This window comes from Typopeltis vanoorti, chromosome 24, assembly GCF_054136105.1.
Source record: "Typopeltis vanoorti isolate ZY-2024b chromosome 24, IOZ_Tvanoo_1.0, whole genome shotgun sequence".
Lineage (NCBI taxonomy): Eukaryota > Metazoa > Arthropoda > Arachnida > Uropygi > Thelyphonidae > Typopeltis > Typopeltis vanoorti.
Window position 1 is genome coordinate 23,950,199 of NC_143572.1, and position 20,598 is coordinate 23,970,796.

The 20,598-nt window shown below is 34.7% G+C and overlaps 1 protein-coding gene across 2 annotated transcripts in view; it reads right to left on the reverse strand.

Moving 5' to 3' along the window:
* Positions 1-20,598, reverse strand: part of LOC150093023 (uncharacterized) — a 257,599-nt gene that overhangs the window by 17,903 nt on the left and 219,098 nt on the right. For both annotated transcript variants that reach the window (XM_090413793.1, XM_090413794.1), the window contains exons 15-16: positions 16,539-16,615; positions 5,342-5,369 (exon numbers count right to left, since the gene is read on the reverse strand). In XM_090413793.1, coding sequence (XP_090269919.1) covers positions 5,342-5,369; positions 16,539-16,615 — 105 coding nt within the window. The remainder of the gene's footprint in view (positions 1-5,341; positions 5,370-16,538; positions 16,616-20,598) is intronic.

The window sequence follows — 20,598 nt, forward strand, 5'->3', positions numbered from 1 at the left end:
AGATGAGAGGAGATAGGGATAGAGGAGTTATAGTAAGTGAAGTTTATGCATTGCTTGGAAAGAAGTCAATGGACACCATACTATGAGGAACAAACAGCCACTATCTCAATAAGATGTAAGACCACCTTTTGCTGTGATGACTGCAGCAATCTTATGGGACATACTTTCCACAAGCGTATTATAGCAATCAATCGTAATTTTGGACTATCTTCCTGTAAGCATATAATGAGGTGAATTGTTGCGGGGCAGACATCCCTTGACCTCATTCAATGCTCCAGTTCACACCACAGATGTTCAATAGGGTTGAGATCAGGGCTCTGTGAAGGCCAGTCAAGTGTGGTGACGTTCATGTCCACAAATTATACAGTTACTGCAGCAGCCTTATGACATGGTGCATGTCTTGCTGAAAGAGACAATAGTCAGTTCTGTAGAAATGCCACAAAGTAGGAAGCATTGCATTGTCCAGAATATTCTATTCAGATAGCTCTCAAAGTTCAACGTTCATGGCACCACAAACCAGGACCATACCATCAACACCACCACCTCCGAATTTCATAGTTGGGGTGAATGTCTCTTACCAGAAAGTGTAACCTCTGGCATCCTCCACAACCACACCCATCTATCTGCTTGGTAGAGGATAAAGTATAATTTGTTGCTCCACAACATAGCTTTCCAAACTTCCATGTCCAGAATATTCAGATAGCTCTCAAAGTTCAATGTTCATGGCACCACAAACCAGGACCATATCACACCCCTACCACCTCCGAATTTCATAGTTGGGGTTACACACTCTGGTAAGACATTCACTGGCATTCCTCCACAGCCACACCCATCTATCTGCTTGGTAGAGGATAAAGTATAATTTGTTGCTCCACAACATAGCTTTCCAAGCTTCCATGTCCCACTGTACATGCTCTTTGCACCAATGAAGATGATGCTGCATGTTGGGGCTTGCATATTGTGGTCCTACCATGTAAACTCATGTAAGCCTCTGAATGTTTTTGTGCAGATTCATGTTCCAGTCGATGCCCGGATCTCCACATTCAATGTGTCAGCAGATGAATGGTGATTTTTACATATCATTCTTCATAGCACTCCATGGTCGTGTTCAGTAAGTGTGGTGGGTCATCCACTGCAGGTAGCGCAGTGGATGACCCATGATGGAAGCGCAGTTGACTCACTGCGCTTCCATCTCATTGACAAATAGATAGGCCTGCAACATGGCATCCTATCAACGCCTCTTTCAGACTCCATCAGTTCCCTTCTCACAACCATTTCACTCCGACACATTTGCACTGACTTGGGAGCATCATATTCCTCCAGCTACAAACACATCACTCATTACATGGCATGATGCAGGCAGAGCTTGGGGTTATCACTGGAAACTGGTTAAGGGAGTGGCTAGAAAGTATGTGAGGTCTAGTTTTCATGACAAGTGGTGTGGGAAATTGTATGTTAGATGTGAATGTACCTTCAGTGACATGTTCAAGGAGAGATATGATAGATATTAAGTAGGAGTGACCAAAATGGCCCTCCCTCAATGAGTCCTCACACTCTCTGAAGGGACATAGATAATAATAACTCTGCAATACCAAATAATGTATGGTCAAGTTAATAAAAAATAGGTCATCACCATTTGTTACATGGATATGCTGGTAAGCTACACTTACACATTTCTCAGATTTTGTGGTTAATGTATTGGCCTGGCTAAATAACACACCGACCCAACCGGATGCATGTCAGAATCTCACTTGCTGATGCATGGATATTTCTGATGTCTTTAAGTGGGAGATGAATTTCACCACACCATGTGAGACTGCTTTCCTGATTAGTGAAGGCCTCAAGTGCTCTTAGTCCATTCACATATTAGTATAGTTGGGTGGTCGACCTAACCCTACTTGTGTACAGTTAGGTCTACAATCTTTTTGGTGGGATTCACATAAAAACAACATATCTACAATTCCTTAGCTAAAACTAGTGCACTCAAGTAAATGGCATCAGGCAGGAATCATGAGAACTGTAATCACACTACTATAAAACACTCTAGCTAATATAGAACTCTAAATTCTCTCAGATAAACAACCCCAAACAAGTCTGCCTTTGCTTTACTGTTACATGTCTAAAATCAGCATTCATATTAGACAAATTATGGAGATTAAAATTGTGTTAGAAATAATTAATTTCCTGATGTTTCGCTGAGAATTTACGGCTTACCCAAGATTCACAAGTAATGCACCACTCCGGCTGATAGTTGAAGGTATAGACAGCCCCAATTATCATCTAGCCAAGAAATTAGTAATGCTCAAGGAGTTGGTAGATCATTCCCTTTCCTATATTAAAAACACACAACCCTTGGTAAACAAAATTAAATACATCATACTGAAAAAAAGTGATTTCTTAGTCAATTTTGACATCTCTGTGCTTTTCACAAATGTCCCAATCAATGACACAATTCTTTTACAAGACAAATTCCTGCCAGATGTCACAGCGCTCTTTGCACATGTACTACGTTCTGCTATTTTGTGTGGCAAAACACTTTCCACCTACAAAAAGAATGCACAGCTGTCAGCCCACCGTTACCCCCCACACACACACAATTGCTAACTTTTATATGGAAGCTTTTGAACAACATGCTCTAGATTCCTTTACTTTGAAACCCAAAGTCTAGCTGATGATGTTTTCGCTATTCTAGATACACTTGCCACATGTCTTCTTTCTGACAGTCTTTCCTTCACTGTTTACTGGAAGACTACCATACTGGCCAGCATAAAAAAAAACTCCTGCCACCCACAACACAAAAACTAGGTCATTGACACACACTCAAAAACAGGGCTTTGATGATCTACTCCAGTGAACAAGAACTTAAAGATGAATTAAAAGTTATCAGCAATATCTTCCTAAAAAATGCCTACAGCCAAAATAGCATCAAAAAAATTCTTCACAAGACCTCACTTAAAAACAAAAATAAACTAGATTACAATAAAATAGTAACCATTCCAAACATTAAAGGGATATCAAATAAAATAAACAGAATACCACAGAAATACAACCTTAGCGTCATCTTTAAACCTTTTGCAAAATTAATGAACTCATTCAACTCACCCAAGGATCCGCTTCCTCTGCTGGCTCACCCTGGTATACCATATTTATTGCACCTGTAATTTGCCCTATGTAGGTGAAACAGGATGCACAATTCCTATCCGAAGAAAAGGAACATAAAAGGCACACTAAATTTAATAACTACGGTAAATCCGGCCTTTCTGATCATGCCCTTAATACTCTACATAGAATTGACTGGAAAGGCACTTGTTGTTTACATCACACTGATACGTGGTACGAACGTAAATTTAAGGCGGCCTGTGAAATCCTTGTCAACCACCCTAATCTAAACAAAAATCCCAAGAATATGAAAGAAACATATTCTACCCACATAACCTTTTCGTCCAAGAGTTAATTATTATAAATAGGGCTGCAAGTAATCCAGGATCCTAACTCTAATATAAAAACTTGTGTTAAATTAGGACACCACTTTTGTTGCTGTAATAAAACTATTTATATGAATTTGTTCTCTGATAATGTTATAAACAGAATATAGCTTTGATGTACTTTTTTTCTTTACCCACTAGAGGTCAGGTCAGTAGAATAATGGTTGATCAAATCATTGTCTGTTTGCCATACTGTTTTAAATGTAATATAGCTGGTCTCTGTGTGTGTGTTTAGGAAGATGGTTTAGGGTAAATTCAGGTGTGCGCAAGGGTGCACATTATCTACATGTTATTCATTATGAAGTAAAAGTGGTATTAAATCTGATATCAAAATCTTAGCTCTTTACTTTATGCAGATGGCATTATACTTCTGAATAGATCCAGTAAAAGACTGCAAGATTCCCTGCCTAAATTAAATAACTGTTGCAATAAATTTGGTATGAAAATTATCATTATAAAAAGACAATGAAAATAGGCAAAAACATTGAAAACATCAACTATATCCTGAATGGTGAACCTATAAAACAAGTAACACATTTCAGCTATTTAGGTGCAATTTTTAGCGAAGATGGTAAATTAAATGTGGAAATAAACAGAATTGGCAAAGTTGGTATGGTAGGAAGTCAGCTGAATAAATTTATATGGAATAAGAAAGAAATTAGTCAAAACATTAAAGCAGCTGTGTACAAAACAGTGTTCAAACCAATTTTAACTTATGGATCTGAGAGCTGGGTTAGAAATAAAACACTTGACCAAAGACTAGAGACCACAGATATGAGAGTCCTGAGAAAGATTAGGGCATGAACAGATGGCATCAATGGCAATATCATATAAAAAACGTGGATATTAGGAAAGAACTTGACATTGTTAGCATCCAGGAATCTGTTAGCAGAGCTAATCTCAGGTGCTATGGTCACAAAACAGAATGGGGGAGGAAAGATTAGCAAAACAAGTATTCTCTGCCGGGTTGGCAGGAAAAAGACCCAGAGGAAGACCAAGATGTTAGATGGATTGATACAGTAAAAAGCACTTTATTAAAGTGCTTTTTACTGTATTAATAAAAAGAAACCATAACTGGCTTGATTTGCTGGCCTAGTTGGTTGAGTAGTTAGTTGTATCCACTCTCCAACCAACAGGCTGCAGGTTCTAATCCTGCCAAGGACATCGATGTCTGTGATTATCTTTAGGCGGGAGATGAATTTCATCTTCTTGTGTGAGACCACAGCCCTGCTTATTGGAGGCATGAAGTGGCTTGAAAAAAAAAGTTCCACGTTTGGTCTCTAGAGCAGGGTTTCTGGACTAGGTAAAAATTGAATAAAATGCAAAACATCCCTAGCCCACTCACACAGTACGAATATACTACAGGTTTAATGAATAAACCTTTTGTGGATGTAAGCCACAGAAAAATCTTCATTTGTCCAGCTCTTCATGTGAGATATCTGCAGTACTTTCACCAAATGCAATATTGCCAAATACTTCCTTATTAACAAAGTGTGTTTCTAAAATAGTGAAGTGAATTCTCTGTGTCTGCTCCACTTCTGTCTAAAATGACAGGACTTGCTTTATAATGATAATCATCAACAGTACCATCTTTCACATTCAAGTTGTGTTTTAAATTCCAACTTCTTGTAACAAACTCAAATGCATGCATATATGCATGCTCACATATGTTTTCTTAACACTTTTGTTAAGAAACTCTTCCACTTTTTTACAACTAAATGATATAATAACCAATAACAAAGAGAAAGACTTCACTGACATGAACGCTTTGTCTGCTTATGTTACCAACTGATAAATATTTAAACCAAGCAGCTCTCAATGCACAACCTGAAAATGAAACAAAACCTTAAACTTACCGTTCTCGGCCCATATCCTTGAAATAGCCTGAAAGAATAAAAAAAATGATTAATATTAATAATGCCAATTATTATTACATTGCTTTTAGGTATAATAACTATAAAACTGAAAAATTTTATTTGTCAATAATCCAAACATCTGCACTAAAATGAAACCTTATATAAAAATCCCAATTTTTTTTTAGTTAATTAAAAAAAAAGGAGACAAAACAGCTCCTCAACTGCATTAAATTATGAATGCAGGTAATCTTTTAAATCTTATGCATGAAAAATCATTTAAAAAATATACATTTATGCCTAATTCTAATTATAGTTTCACTAGTTCTTACAAAGGCTTTAAACAATCCATAAGAACAAACCAACTAAAAGATTGACCACACACACACACACAAACAAATATCACACTATTAATGACATAGATGTTACTCCCTGCAGGAGGTTATATGTACAAAATAATCCATTTTTTTATAACAGATATTTCACACTTTAGCTGAAAATGAAATCTTTCATTTGGTAGAAACTGTAGCTGATAATTTTATAACATTTTGTATAATTTAGATCAGGGCTGTCTAAACCTTAGGTAATCCGAGGGCCGCATCACAATGCATACATAGTAATTTGGTGACCAGCAGTGATACAACCTCGATAGCTGAACAAATGAACAATACTAATTGCGCACTCACATTCCCCGGAGCATGCACGTTGGAACAAAACAGCATAAGAGCTTCTTTGGTACATCTAATATTTGCAAAACAAGTGAGTATAGTGAGATGTAAAACACCAAATAAAATAACCAACATCGAGATTATCGATTAGTGATAGAATTAAAATATCTAATATGCATCCGGTTCAAATTGTTATTTTATTTTTTCGCTTGTGAAAATCAAAACCCACAGGTGGGCCGCATGCGGCCTGCAGTTGTGTTTTGGACAGCCCTGATTTCGATAATCAAAATGGAAATAGCTGATTATATATTTAGCAATAAAGATTATGAACACCAAATTTCATAAAATTTATCAAACCAGAGTATTTATTTATTTAGCAAATAATATACATAGCAAATTGCCACAAGATTAAACAGATGGGACTATTACATAAAACAAACAGCAACATTAAAAAAGTCCATACGAGTTCCAGGATAAGAGAACACAGGGTAGTCGCTAACAATATGTTTAATGGCCTGGGATAAACTGCTGCAATCACAGTATTGGACAGTAAATCAATTTCCATTAGTGAAGCATTTGTTTGCATCTCCCATGTCTTGTCCTGATCTAGTTACTGTAGACTACAGATATCTTGGAAGTCAGAGCTTTTGGTCTGGTGGCTGGATCAAGATTAGTGACATAAGTTAGTGCATCCCTGCCAGTGAAATTTTCAAGCTAATGTGATATCAAAGTCCTGCAATAATTGCACACCAGGCTGGTTATCTATATTAATGCAACAGATTTTTTTAGATACATGTGCCTTAAAGTTGGAAAAATTAAAACAAGAACACGAGGATAAGGATGAATAAAATAATAAACTTTAATAGCCAAATATTTCAAGCTGAAAATTACAGTTGAATAAAAGGTAGAACCACGAGCCATCGATTATTTAAAATAGTAAGAGCTGCATGATGTTATAAATAGAATAATCAAGTGAATAATAGAAGAAACAAATTATTATTTTTAATTTGTTAATGTGATGTCTGATTTGAATGAGCCTTACTCTTATCTTTGATAGGGAGAGGCAGTTATTCAGATGCTGGAACAAGGCTTCAGCATGCTCTTTAAACAAACATTCCAATTTCTGGTGGTACCAATAGAATAAGTTTTCCAGATGAGAAGATATTGTGGTTGCTATCAATTCTATCTTCGCTATGATAGATTAAATATTTTCATATTGATAACATGATCATTCCTATTTGCATTCTTTTATGCCTATAAACATTTTCTTTATTTTTTCTTCCCCTACCCCTAAAGTGCAAAACCCCAACTAGGTTAGATTTCTCAATTTCTTATTAATGATGTAGGATTGGTGTTCTTGTAATATTTTCTCCACAGAACATCCACTATCTGTAGTAAGAAAAGTGACAGGTCAACTGTCCAGACCTGAATTGGAACGACTGCCTCTCCCTATTAAAAATTTGTCTCATTCAAATTGGACATCATTAAAAATTTTTTAAATTTATATTACTTTATATTAAATAATTAATGCTTCTATTATTCACTTGTATTGTTCCATAACATAAGGTGGATCTTACTATTTTAAATAACCCATTGTATGTGTTCTGCCTCATATTTAACTAGGTAGGTCATAAACAATGAAGAGGGAAAAAAAAATTTTTTTTTTCTGTGCAGGTTGCAGTGCTCATTCCCCTCACTATCCTTATTATGCCACTGATTTCCAAGTTGAAATTGTTAGCTATTAAAGTATATTTTATTCATCCCTATCCTTGTGTTTTCATGTTAATTGATTCATCTAGATTTAAGTATGTGAGTAGCTGTGTGTGCGTATGAGTCATTTTCATGTGAGGGCAAGTCACTGCTTTCAATAATTATTCTCCACAAGTTGCCTAAACATCTTTTCCTCTGTAATGGAGAAGAGGAGGAGCGATATTACTAAGAGCTGAGAGCCAGTAACTTGGTGATAATCTTATTGTTCCAGAGATGAATTTCATGGCTTTGTTGAAAAGCACATCAACTAGTGAAGTACGAGAACTTCACTAGTTGATGAAAAATAATGAAAGTGAATTCAAATAACTAAAAATATGGATAAGGAATTTTTTTTTCTCTTCTCATATCTCCAAGTGGCCAAATTAACACTTGTTACAGTGGTTATATATGCTTCAGAAAAACTTAAACTGCCCTGCCATGATGCTTTTAGTTCCACTGTCAGATTATTCTGAACTTCATGAACACTATCAAATTAGCATCCTTTCAATCCAAAGTCTGTTGCAGTCAACTAATGGGAGTGAGAGCAGCAACCTGCACAGAAAAAACTTTCCTCCTAGCTGTTTATACCCTCTAATAGTCGAATGGCACATCTCATAGCATGTGTACTGAAGGGAGATGTCGAAGTTCAGTACTTTTTTTGTGTGTGCGCGCCACACCATATACTGCTCAGTACCACGTCTCCCATTTACACCATGTAACTAGTGTTTTGAACAGCTTTTCTCTTGCACCTTGTCATATGCTTTTACCATATCTGATCAGATCCTGATCCAGTTTGCCAAATTTCTCTTCTACAATTTTTCTCAGCCTCTTCTCTCAAGTATGCTTGAATAAATCATACTAGGAAACACATACTAGAAAAATTTCTTTGTAATTCTTACATTCAGCTTTATTCTCCTTTTTACAGATGGGAACTATGAGCTTGACCTCCAATCATCTGAAATTTGATCTTCTCACCAAGCTATCTGAATTATGCACATGAAGTATGCCACTGCAAAACTTTTATATCTCCATATCTGAGCATGCTGGTCAAACATCTTCTCCCTGCTACCTTCTCACATATAAGGTTTTGATGGATTTTCCTACCACTGTTCTGTCACCTCTTGTTTCATTTAACAGTCTCACACTCCACATATCTAGGATATATCAGTTTTAATTCATATAATTCCTGTTACAGTATTTTCTCTACTTCCATTTGTAAGCTTTTTAAATAGTCTAGATCATTTTGCCACCTTTCTGTCACGGCCGGATTAAGACAATTTTGCACCAGAGGCAAACTCCTTGTTTGGTGCCCCAAAAGTTTTTTTTTTTTTTTTTTAATACTTCCTGATTGTAAGTAGGTATAGGTTTTCTCAAATGATTAATAATATCATAACTTCAAGATTTCTACTTATCATTTCTATTCATTAACAAAAAAAAAAAAATGGTACATGCAAAAAAAATTTACTAAATTATTGGTTATTAAAAATATCATGGGTTTTACACTTTTGATTTTATCACTTATAATTTATATATATATTTTTTTCTCGATTTTAAATCTGCAAAAGTTTTTATTCTTTCACTAATGTCTATTTTCTGAACAACTGCATTTTCAATAGGTAGTAAGGCTAAAGAATTTAATCTCTCGCTCCCCATTGTTGATTGCAAATATGTTTTGATAAGTTTTAATTTGCTGAAACTTCTCTCAGCTGTTGCTACTGTAATAGGAATCGTCAGCAGAATTCTCAATGCAACCCATGTATTTGAAATTATATTCTGCAAATTATTTGTTTTTAAAAATTGTGAAGTTTCCAATGGCGAATTGATGTTTTCTGGAAGTAAACTGTTTAGAGATTTAATTTCTTCAAAGAGCTCGTTCCTGTCGATGTCACTATTATTTTCATGAAAAATTGAATGCAAATCCATACATTGTTTTTTTAATTCATTTAAATCGCCTATTTCAGTTATATTAAAAAGAAAACCCCAATTTGCTTGTACGTTTTTATTTGTTCAAATCTTTATTCAAGAGATGTTAATATCGTGTCCAAAATGATGTTGAATATCGTTATTCTAAACTTTGTTCTCTCATCAACAGTAACAAGAGTGTCTTCAGATTCATAACTAAATAATTTCTTCATACGAATTATTCTTTTTTTCACTAAATATTGGCTCCGTTCCTAAAAGCTTTGCTAATTCCTCAGTTTGAGTCAAAGCATTTTCAAATTCTAGTGTACGGTATTGTCTAATGAATTCCATACATGATTTTAATAAATTTATAACCGTTTTTAAATCCACACTTTTTGTTTGCATTGATTTGCTAACTATGTTAATCCGATGAAATATGTCATACCATGTCACTAACATAATTAAAAAGGAATAATCGCAAATTTTTTCTGTTAGTGTTAAAGATTCAGATTTGGTGGCTGCATCAGTTGAATTTTCACTAAGTATTATCAGTGCATCATGAATTTCGACAATCTGATACTTAATTGACTTTATGCATTCAATACGACTCTCCCAATGAGTTTCACATACTGCTTTAACAGTGAAATTTGGTACATTATCAGTTAAAATTTTCCATCTAGCAACAGATGCTGAAAATAATGTATAAAGCTGTTGAATAATACCAAAAAATGAAACAGATTGTGGGCAAGACATTGCTGCATCTCCTATAACTAAATTTAAAGAATGGCAGCCACAAGGTATGTAAAATGCTTAGGGATTTACTTGCCATAAACGAGCTTGAACACTTTTATTTTCCCCTCACATATTGGACCCATTGTCATAGCCCTGTCCTCTAATATCATTAATATTTAATTTTAAATCTAAAAGCAACTTAATGATCTTATCATATAATGATTCTCCTGTAGATTCATTGATTTCATAGAATGAAACAAAATATTCTTGAATAACTCAAATAGATTCTGTTAAATCTACGAATCGTAAAGTAAAAGAAAGTTGTTCTTTGTGACCAATATCTGGGGTGCAATCTAAAATAATTCAAAAGTATTTCAATTATTTTAGATTGCACATTAGAAATACTTTAGAAATGCATCTTTGGTACGCTTAACAATATCATCGCAAACAGCTGATGCCAAAAGAGAAATTATTTTGTTTTAAATAGTTTTCCTGCATGTTACATGGGTTTCCTTCAACAAAATGCGACGTACATGCATAATGACATCATATTTACTCAATAATTCTATCAAACCCAAAAAATTGCCATTATTTGGAGTATACAACAGATGGGTTGATAAAAATTATATAATATCACAGTCTTTTCAATACATTTTTCCAATGCTCTCGTTCTTAAACAATGACTGACTGCATATCTTCATCTATTGTTTTACTTTTTTGAAATCTCGTATTTGTTTCAACTGATTTGAAATAATTTTTTACATGTTCTGGTAAATTTTTCATGACTCTTTAAGTAATCATTTATATGTTTCCACTTACAATGACCAACTGATCCTAAGGTGAAGTTAATTTATTAGAGTAAAATAATTTGCAGCAAATACAAAATACTTTGTTGGCACTCATTGAATAAATAAGCCATTTTTATAAATAAATATTTTTCACCATTTGGAGTTATTCTATAATACATTGATGATGAAAAACATCGATTTTCTGTGTCTCTGAGTTAAACAAAATCAGTGCTTTCATCTCTGGTACATTCTAATAAATTTGAAGATAAAATATAATCACAAACTGCAGAGGTTAATGGGAAAGGCCATGTAGCAGGATCGTTATACAGAAAAGTATTTTCAGAAATGTTCTGCAGGTTTTCTTTGAAATGTCACTTTTGAATTTGAAAAAAATCATTATTTTCATTTTTTTGATCTTTTTCATATAGACTTATATCAGAGTTTAATTCTCTAGAATTTTCATCATGTGATGCATCTTCTTTTATTGAAATGTTAAAAGAAGTAGAGTCAGGTGAAGATGAATTTGTTGATTTTAGGAAGTTAGTTAAATATTTTGCACTTTTAGAAATATTTTTTCTTTGTCTAATTTTCTTTTATGGTTTTCTGCTCCAGATAATTTTTTAGAAGACATTTTGAAGGGTTAGAAATTCCAAATTTCTATGATTAAAAAAAAAAAAATCGAATTAACAATAAAAGGGGATTTAATAGTAAAAATAATAAAATGTAAAACTTACCACTAAATTACCAGTATTATTATAAATTTCAAAACAATAACACATACAAAAACACAGAACAGACAAAGACGATCTTGTATAATTCTAAATTAATGAACTGACACCTAAAATTAGAATCAATATGAAGAAATCCTTTGTTTGACAACTTTACTGAGAGAGTTTTAAATTAGTTAATTGATTTAGCCAAATTGGCTAAACCAATCATTTGGTTACCAATGTATTGATTGCCAATATTCAACCTTTAGCACACGCTTCCACCTCGCCTACTGAATATTATGTACATTTTTGATTTGTTACAGTGGTTATTTTCAAATTATAAACTTTTATAATTTGAGCTTCAATTAAAACAACTTTATAGTACATGGTATTTTTAATTTAATTTCTTTGCGATCCATCCTATCTTAAATACTTTAAAAAAAAATCAAGCATAATGAATAGTGATGATGACTTATAAAATGAAGTCCCTGCTATCTAGCAGCGGTTTATTTTACTGTTATCCTTTATTGTTGCTATTAATACATCCTTCACTCTCCCTATGGACTTTTAATAAGAAATAAGACCCTACTTCACCTTTTCAAAGTTGCATAGATATAAGTCTCTATTGCTGGCCTTAGTTTTGGCACCACAGGCAGCTGCCAGGTCAGCCCACCCCTTAATTCGGCACTACTTCCTGTTATTGATTTCCTTATCAAATACTTTTGTTTAGCTACCTTTACAGACTGCTTAGCTTTCTTACATTTTTTCTCTGTATTTTCTCAGAGTACATGCTGACTTACTGCTAGGAACATTGAACACACTTTCTTTTTTTTCCATGACCACTTCTTTAACTTCTAAATTCGCCATGGAGTTTTCTATCATTGCAGAATTTCACCATATCTCTCTGGCTGAATCAATGTTTGATTGTATAGCAGGACTTGTGGCATGTATGTGTCCCAGCAGATGGATATGTGTGTGTGTGTGTGGGGGAGTGCATATATGCTTCAAATGTAGGCAACGGGAGGAATTCAGCGAGTTAGTTGCTACGGTATCTGACCTCATTGTGTCAGGAGCGAGAGATCTTCGAGAGACAAGTAGTGCGATAGGTGAGAATAATGAGCAATGAAATATGAACTTTTCACGCTCCCCACTGTTATTTATGAGAAGTGTGAAAAGCTTGAACGATTGTAAAGTTTTTGGAGATGGCCATGATTGGGAGAATGAATGGCAAGTGAAAGTGGCTACCTTACAGAGAGAGAGAAAGATGGTGTAATGTCTTGGGAATGAGATTAGGCGAATGGAAGAGATGAATGCAAGGCGAATTAGAGTAGGATTGAGAGAGAGAGTTATGGGAATGATAGAAGAAGAGAGAATAGAAACAGTGGAAGGGAGGGAATGAGAGAGTGTTATGGGAACAATAGAAGAGGAGAGAGAATGGAAACAGACAGAGAAAGAGAATGAAAAGAATGGAGGGAGTGTTGGAGCCAGGGATACAGTGATGCCAGGACAGCAGGTAAGTGGGGGAACACAAAGTGAAAGAGTTAGAGGAAAGAGAGAGTAAGGGATGCAGGTGAGCAATCAAGGAACAGAGTGTGATGTATGGAGACTATGATCCGTGGAGTGCAAGTAGGATGCCAGAGGAGTGTTTGCCTGGAGGAACAACAGAGAGTGTGGATATGGAAATTAAGCAGAGTGAAAGGGTGGATGAGATGATTGTGATGGTGGGCACGAATGACTTGAGAGGCAATGTAAATCGGGTGGAGAGATATCTGAGATTCTTGCTTGAGGTTGTACGAAAGAAAACGCAGAGAGGAAAGATTGAGTGTGTGCTGTCTAGGTATGACAGTGACGAGCTGAGCAGAAGAGTAGTAATGAATAGCATAATAGCCAGAATGTGTCAGAAGAGAGGATTAGAATATGTGGATGCTTGGAGAGCATTTGAGGACAAAAAGGAACTGTATGCAAGAGACCACTTGCATTTGAATGAGGAAGGACACAGGCATCTGGAGAGATTGCTGTTTTCTGAACGCGTCGGTGTGTCAATGCAGGAAAACTAGAATTCCAGGATGGATGGTAGTAGGGTGGCCTTTTGTGGGAATGGGTGGTTGCGGAAAGGGGAACGACATCAGGTAACACTGAGTCCAGTGCGCTCTGGAGGAGATAATGATAAGTATAGAAGCAGTGACATTTTTATGCTTTATACTAATGCTAAGAGTATCTGGAATAAAGGTGATGAATTGGTGGCACTGATAGCATCAGCCTGGCCAAAGATTATTGGGATCTCTGAGACATGGTTGACGGAAGATGATAAAATAACAGGAATAGAAGTAGCAGGGTACAGCATTTTTTGGGAGGATAGGAAGGGAAAACGTGGTGGTGGTGGAGTACTGCTTATGATAAGTGATGACTTACGTCCTGTAAAAGTAGAGGCTTTGGAAGGCAGTGACACTAATGGTTTTGAAAGCATATAGTGTGAGATAGATGTGTGCAAGACAGGATATTTGGTGTGGTGTTGTTACAAGCCAAGGAGTACAGAGGGTGGGGAGTAGGAGATGTTTAAGTAGTTCAGCTTGGCAAGTGCAAGAAGAATGATTATTATGGGAGATTTCAACTATAGCAGTATAAGCTGGGAAGAGGAAAATGCATGTAGTAATATCATCATCATCATCATCAAATTCCTGCCATGTACCCTCAAGGGGTGAACAGGATATGACAGTACTACATGAAAAAATTACATCATTACTAACTTCCTATCTACAATTTTCCACCAAATCAGTCTGTTACTTGTCAAGACTCCAACATTATCAGATCTTATATTTCTATCGTCTAAGGCACTTTGTACCGTATCAATCCACCTATATCTTGGTCTTCCTCTGGGTTGTTTTCCTGCCAACCTGGCAGAGAACACTTGTTTTTCTAATCTTTCCTCGCTCATTCTGTTTAAGTGACCATACCACCTGAGATTAGCTCTGCTAATGCATTCTTGGATGCTGACAATGTCAAGTTCTTTCCTAATATCCTCATTTTTAATATGATATTGCCATTGATGCCATCTGTTCACGCCTCTAATCTTTCTCAGGACTCTCATATCTGCGGTCTCTAGTCATTGGTCAAGTGTTTTACTTCTGACCCAGCTCTCAGATCCATGAGTTAAATTGGTTTGAACACTGTCTTGTATACAGCTAATTTAGTGTTCCAACTAATTTCTCTCTTATTCTATATGAATTTATTCAATTGACTTCCCACCATACCAGCTTTGCTGATTCTGTTGTCTATTTCTATATTTAATTTACCATCTTCAGTAAAAATCGTGCCTAAGTAGCTGAAATGTTTTACTTGTTCCACAGGTTCTCCATTCACAACACAGTTGACATTTTCATATCAGCCATCCTCCACTGATCCAAGTCAATAGATTATGTTCCAATCCCATATTCTCCAGTTTACACAACAGCCTATCGTGTGGTATCCTATTAAATGCCTTAGAAAAATCCAACATTATCATAGTATATCCATTCCCTTCAACTTCCTAGACAACTTAGTTACACCTTCCTAACAGTACACTTTCCTTCACTGCATATAGAAAACCCCCACGCATAGGCAGATACATTCACAAAATCTCCCACCACCACCCAGCTCAACAATGTGGCATTATTAAAACTCTAACCAAAAGAGCCCACAATCTTTGTTACAGTGGAACTGCCCTTACAACTGAGCTTGACCACATACACAACACTTTCTTCTCCAATGGCTACAGCAATCACAGTATTAAAAAAAGTAATCAGTTCCTCCCCCCCATTCCCCAGTCTTCTCTTCAGAAAGAGTTTAGAAATGCCATCACCATACCCCATCTAAAAAAATAGCCAAGATTTTAAAAAAATACAACCTACACACAGTATTTAAGCCCCACTGCAAACTTGCTACCCTTATCTGTTCTACAAAAGATCAGCTCCCTCCTCTCTCTCGGTGCCTGGAGTTTATAAAGGACCCTGTTCCTGTAACCTGGCGTACTTTGGACAGACAAGCAAATCAGCAACCATCTGCCTGAAGGAACACAAGTCATACATCTCCAACCACGACTATGGTCAGTCAGGCCTGGCTGATCATGTCTTGGATACAACCCACAGGATTTCATGGGGAAAAAACCACCATGCTCCACCATAGAGAGACTAATTTTGGAATCATCAGCAGCTCTCAGAAATCAACCAAATCTTAATAAATATGGTTGCATTAAGCTTCCTAATATTTGGAAAACACTTATCAGAGATCCCACCTTACATTCCAGGCCACCTACAACTGCCCTTAGAGGGCGCTACACCTAGATAGGACTTTAGTGTCACCCATGTGGTTGGGCTTATTATTGTGTATATGTTACATTAGTTTTTTTGTAATCCCTGAAGATCTCAGTGACTGAGATGAAATATAGGAAGTATTAAATTCTGTTTTAATCCTTTCTGAGTGCTGCATACAATCCATTAAGCCTCCAACATGTCCTCACAGCACTTAAGCCTCTACACAGTTTGTATAATGCATTATAGAGGTACATATTATTTCATATCTAAATCATCAAAATCATTTCAAGTGACAGCAGATTAATTACTTATATCAGCTTCTGTATATATATACTTGAGAGATTAATAAAGATAGATACTACCTTCACGGAAGTCTGGACGACTGCGTTTAGATCTAGGTGAATGTGGGTCATAACTATCATGTCTTCGTCTACGTCTCCTATTAAAAATGTATATAAAAAAAGAAAGTGTGAACTAAGATAGGGAGTATAGCAATGAATTTTACAATGCAAAATAATCTTCAAAAGTCAGTCAATGCATATATAAGTGAAAATTAAACAATATCTTCTCAAATCTTTTAGCAAAAATATTAAAATTACCAAAATATAATGAAACATCTTAGTCTTCTCCACACGACTGTCCCAATACTAAAAGAACACCCCCTCTTTTTTTTTTTTTTGCTTGTTAATGATAAAATTTAAGTTTACTTGATTAACATTGATGAAAATTCTCAAAACAGAACACATGAGAGCAAATGACTTGAATAATCATTCACCCACTATCTCTCTTATGGGCAGCATTTTAACTGCATCAATTAAAAAAAAAAAAAAAAAACATTTTAAAATATTGAGGAAAAACAATTTCTTCAGCTGCCAAATAAGTCCATAAAAAGATTTAAAGACTCTTCTGCTCATGTCTTTTCATTCAGCACTAAGATATTTGATAACAAGCCAGAATTTTTCTCTCTTTGATTTGTATCATCTAATTTCCAGTCTTCCTTGTCATAAACATATATCACCTACTCTGTATTCAAGAAATTAATCTCTTTTGCTTCAGATTTTATTTTGCCTTTTTACAACTCTTATATCTCTGTATACAAATTGGTAACCACAGAACGCTATTTTAGTCTGGTATAGTGTTCCTCAGAGATTCCAAAAAATTCTCAAAACAGAACACATGAGAACAACTGAGTTGATTAATCATTATCTCTCTGTATGTGGTTTTAAATACTGCTACAACTCATTATTTGGCTTTGTGTAACACTTATCTTAGAGATCCAGAGTGGTTTCCTTTAGAGGCTCATTTTTGGATGGCAAACAGAAGTAAATCTACACAATCTATTCATAAAGAAACTTTTCCAAATAAAAACCCAATCTTTACATAAATAATATATAGATATAAGATTATAATGAAAGTATGAAAACAAAGAAATAAAAACATTGTAAAGAAAATATGAAAAAGAATCACAATAACAAACTTAAATATGATAAACACAAATGTGCACTTACCCACCCACACAAAAATGTATATGCTTTTAACAAACATATTGACATTATTATTCATGATGGTTCAGGATAAAAGAGTACACAATGGATGTGAAACTGAAAGTGATCACTTAGTTTTAATAGAATAAAAATGAATATCACATTGAAAAAGAACACTATGTAAGAAATTTTTAATTAAAAATAATTAAAATTGAGAAGCTATTACAGGTAAACTGTAGACTCAACTATATTCCAGAGGGAAAAAAATGAAACCGTTAAAAACAAGAATCAAATCTTAAGTTGAAGTGACAAAGTTGTCTGCAAGGATAAGGATAGAAAAATAAGAAGCAATCTTGGAGGGGAAAAATTCCTAACAAAAAAGTAAGCAGATGCTCTAAAAGAATACAGGAAAAAAAAATGTATGAGAGGGAGGGCTAAGGGTGTAAAATGAGCTAAACAAAAGTCACAAGAGGATGTCGGTAAGAATATAGAAGATAAATATCAGGAAGATGGCAAAATGTTATAGAGGCCATTGAAATAGAGTGAAATACTGTAAAAGGAATCAAAGATGATAAAAGTAACATGAAAACTGAAGAGAAGGATATTCTAGATATCTGGAGTAATTATTTTAAAGATAAACCAAATATACAAAGCAGAGAACAATAGTAGAAAATATTCAAGAGGAATGTAAACAGAAGTATATATATATCAATACTTGAGGTAGAAAAAGCTATCAAAAGCCTGAAATGTGAAAGGTCAGATGAAATGGATAATATTCAATCAGAAATTCTCAAATATGGAGGTATAAAAGTTATGCAGTGGCTATACTGCATAATTCAGAAGACCTGATCAGAACATCGCAATCCAGATGATTGAAGTAGAGCTTTCATACTATCCATCTATAAAACACTGAATGTGAGAACTACAGAAGAATTTCTTTACTAAGTATTCTAGGTAAGATTTATACAAGCATACTTGAGAAGACTGAAAAAAACTGCAGGAGAGAAACTTGGAAAACAAGAAGCTGGGTTTGGGTTCAGGCCAAATACAGGCGGTCAAGATCATATTTTCACTTTATGACAAATTGTTAAGAAATTGTGGGGAACAAGAATCTGTATTTAACCCCTTAATGTACCAATTAAAAATCAGAAAGCAGTTGTTTTCTGCTAATTTTTTGGGTGAGGGTGATTTGCTGGATCAAATTCATCATTATTTGAAAAATAATGATGAATTTGTGCAAACGCAAACGAAATAGCTGATACACGCCGTTGGCAACTTTTCTCGGCTGAAAGGAAAGATTGTCTATATTCAGTTGTATTTATATGTGAAACCAAAATTCAAAATCAATTTTGGTGCAATAAACAAAAGACGTGTCACAGACGTCTTTGTATGTTAAGGGGTTAAGTCTTGCAGATCTGGAAAAGGCATATGACAAGGTGCCCAGAGAAAAGCATTTCAAACAATACTATTACATGTGGTAAATAGAACATTACAGAGCAATACATACGTTATATTTAAGTTGTAAGAAAAGCATTAAAACAATTCGATGTAAAATCAGATGCTATCTCCATTTTTACTCATCATATACATGATTGCATTATGAAAGAATTGTATTAAACCTGATATATTAGAATTAGAGATATCAAATTTAGCTCACTGCTTTATGCAGATGATGTACTCCTAAACACATCCAGTGCAATTCTTTAACTAAACTGAATAACAACTGTAGCAAATTTGGCATAAAAATCAGCAATAAAAAGACCCAAACTATGAAATTATAGAAAACTTTCACTACAATTTCAATGGATAATCTATAAAACAAATAAAATATCTCAGCTATTAGTGAAGATGGCAAATTAAATATTTAAACAGACAACAGAATAAACCAGAACATGGCGGCAGGCTGAATAAACTTATATGGAATAAGAAAAACAAAGTAGCCAAAACACTAAACTAGCAGTATATAAGAAAGAGACTATATGACAGAAACTTATAAGATATTAAAGGAGTTTTATAAAAATTGACAGAAAGGAAAATTTTCAACCTATGACAAACAGAGAAGTAGTGGTCACCTGTGGAAGAGTATGGTTGGTAAAGATGTGTGGATTAGATTTTTTGCATGGAGAGTGGTGAATGAGTGGAATGGATTGCCAGAATTAGTTGTGAGTGCCATGACACTGAATGAGTTTAAGGAGAGGTATGTTAAAGTTTTCTGTTTGGATTTCTGTGTATAAAAGTTAGTTAGATAATAATTAGAAGCCCATATGACATCAATGGCAAAATCATATTAAAAATGAAGATATTAGAAAGGATCTTGACATTGTTAACATTCAAGAATGTGTAATCTAAGGTGACATGGTCACTTAAACAGAATGGAAGCAGAAAGGTTAGCAAAACAAGTGTTTGGTATTACAATGACAGGAAAAAGATCCAGAGGAAGAACAGGATCTAGATAGATTGACTCAATTAGAAGTTGCTTAGAAAACCTTCAATAGATTAGTAATAATATAAACTTAATGATATCATAGTAGCCTGTACACTCCTTGAGAGTATAAATCAGAAAATTGATAATGATGATGTTATTACCAAACTCAAAACATTCAAATCAGTGGTTCACAGTACAGTAATCCCTCGATTAATGTGCCCCTGATTAGTGCACCTACATACATCTTAAAAGTAAATACAGTCATACCCCGAAGTTATGCAGTAGGTGAGACCAACAAAAAGCGCGCAAGTCGAATTCGCGTAACTCGGGTTATAATTTTGCATGTAATTTATATATACAAACAGACAAAATATTAGTTAATAGGGACCAAAGGTTTACAAAACCACCTATATTTTTTTAAGAAATATAATCATAATTGTAGTTTTACATACATAAAAAAAAAAAGAAAGTTATTTTGATGTTGATGGTTTCATGAAATCTAATAGATTTGAC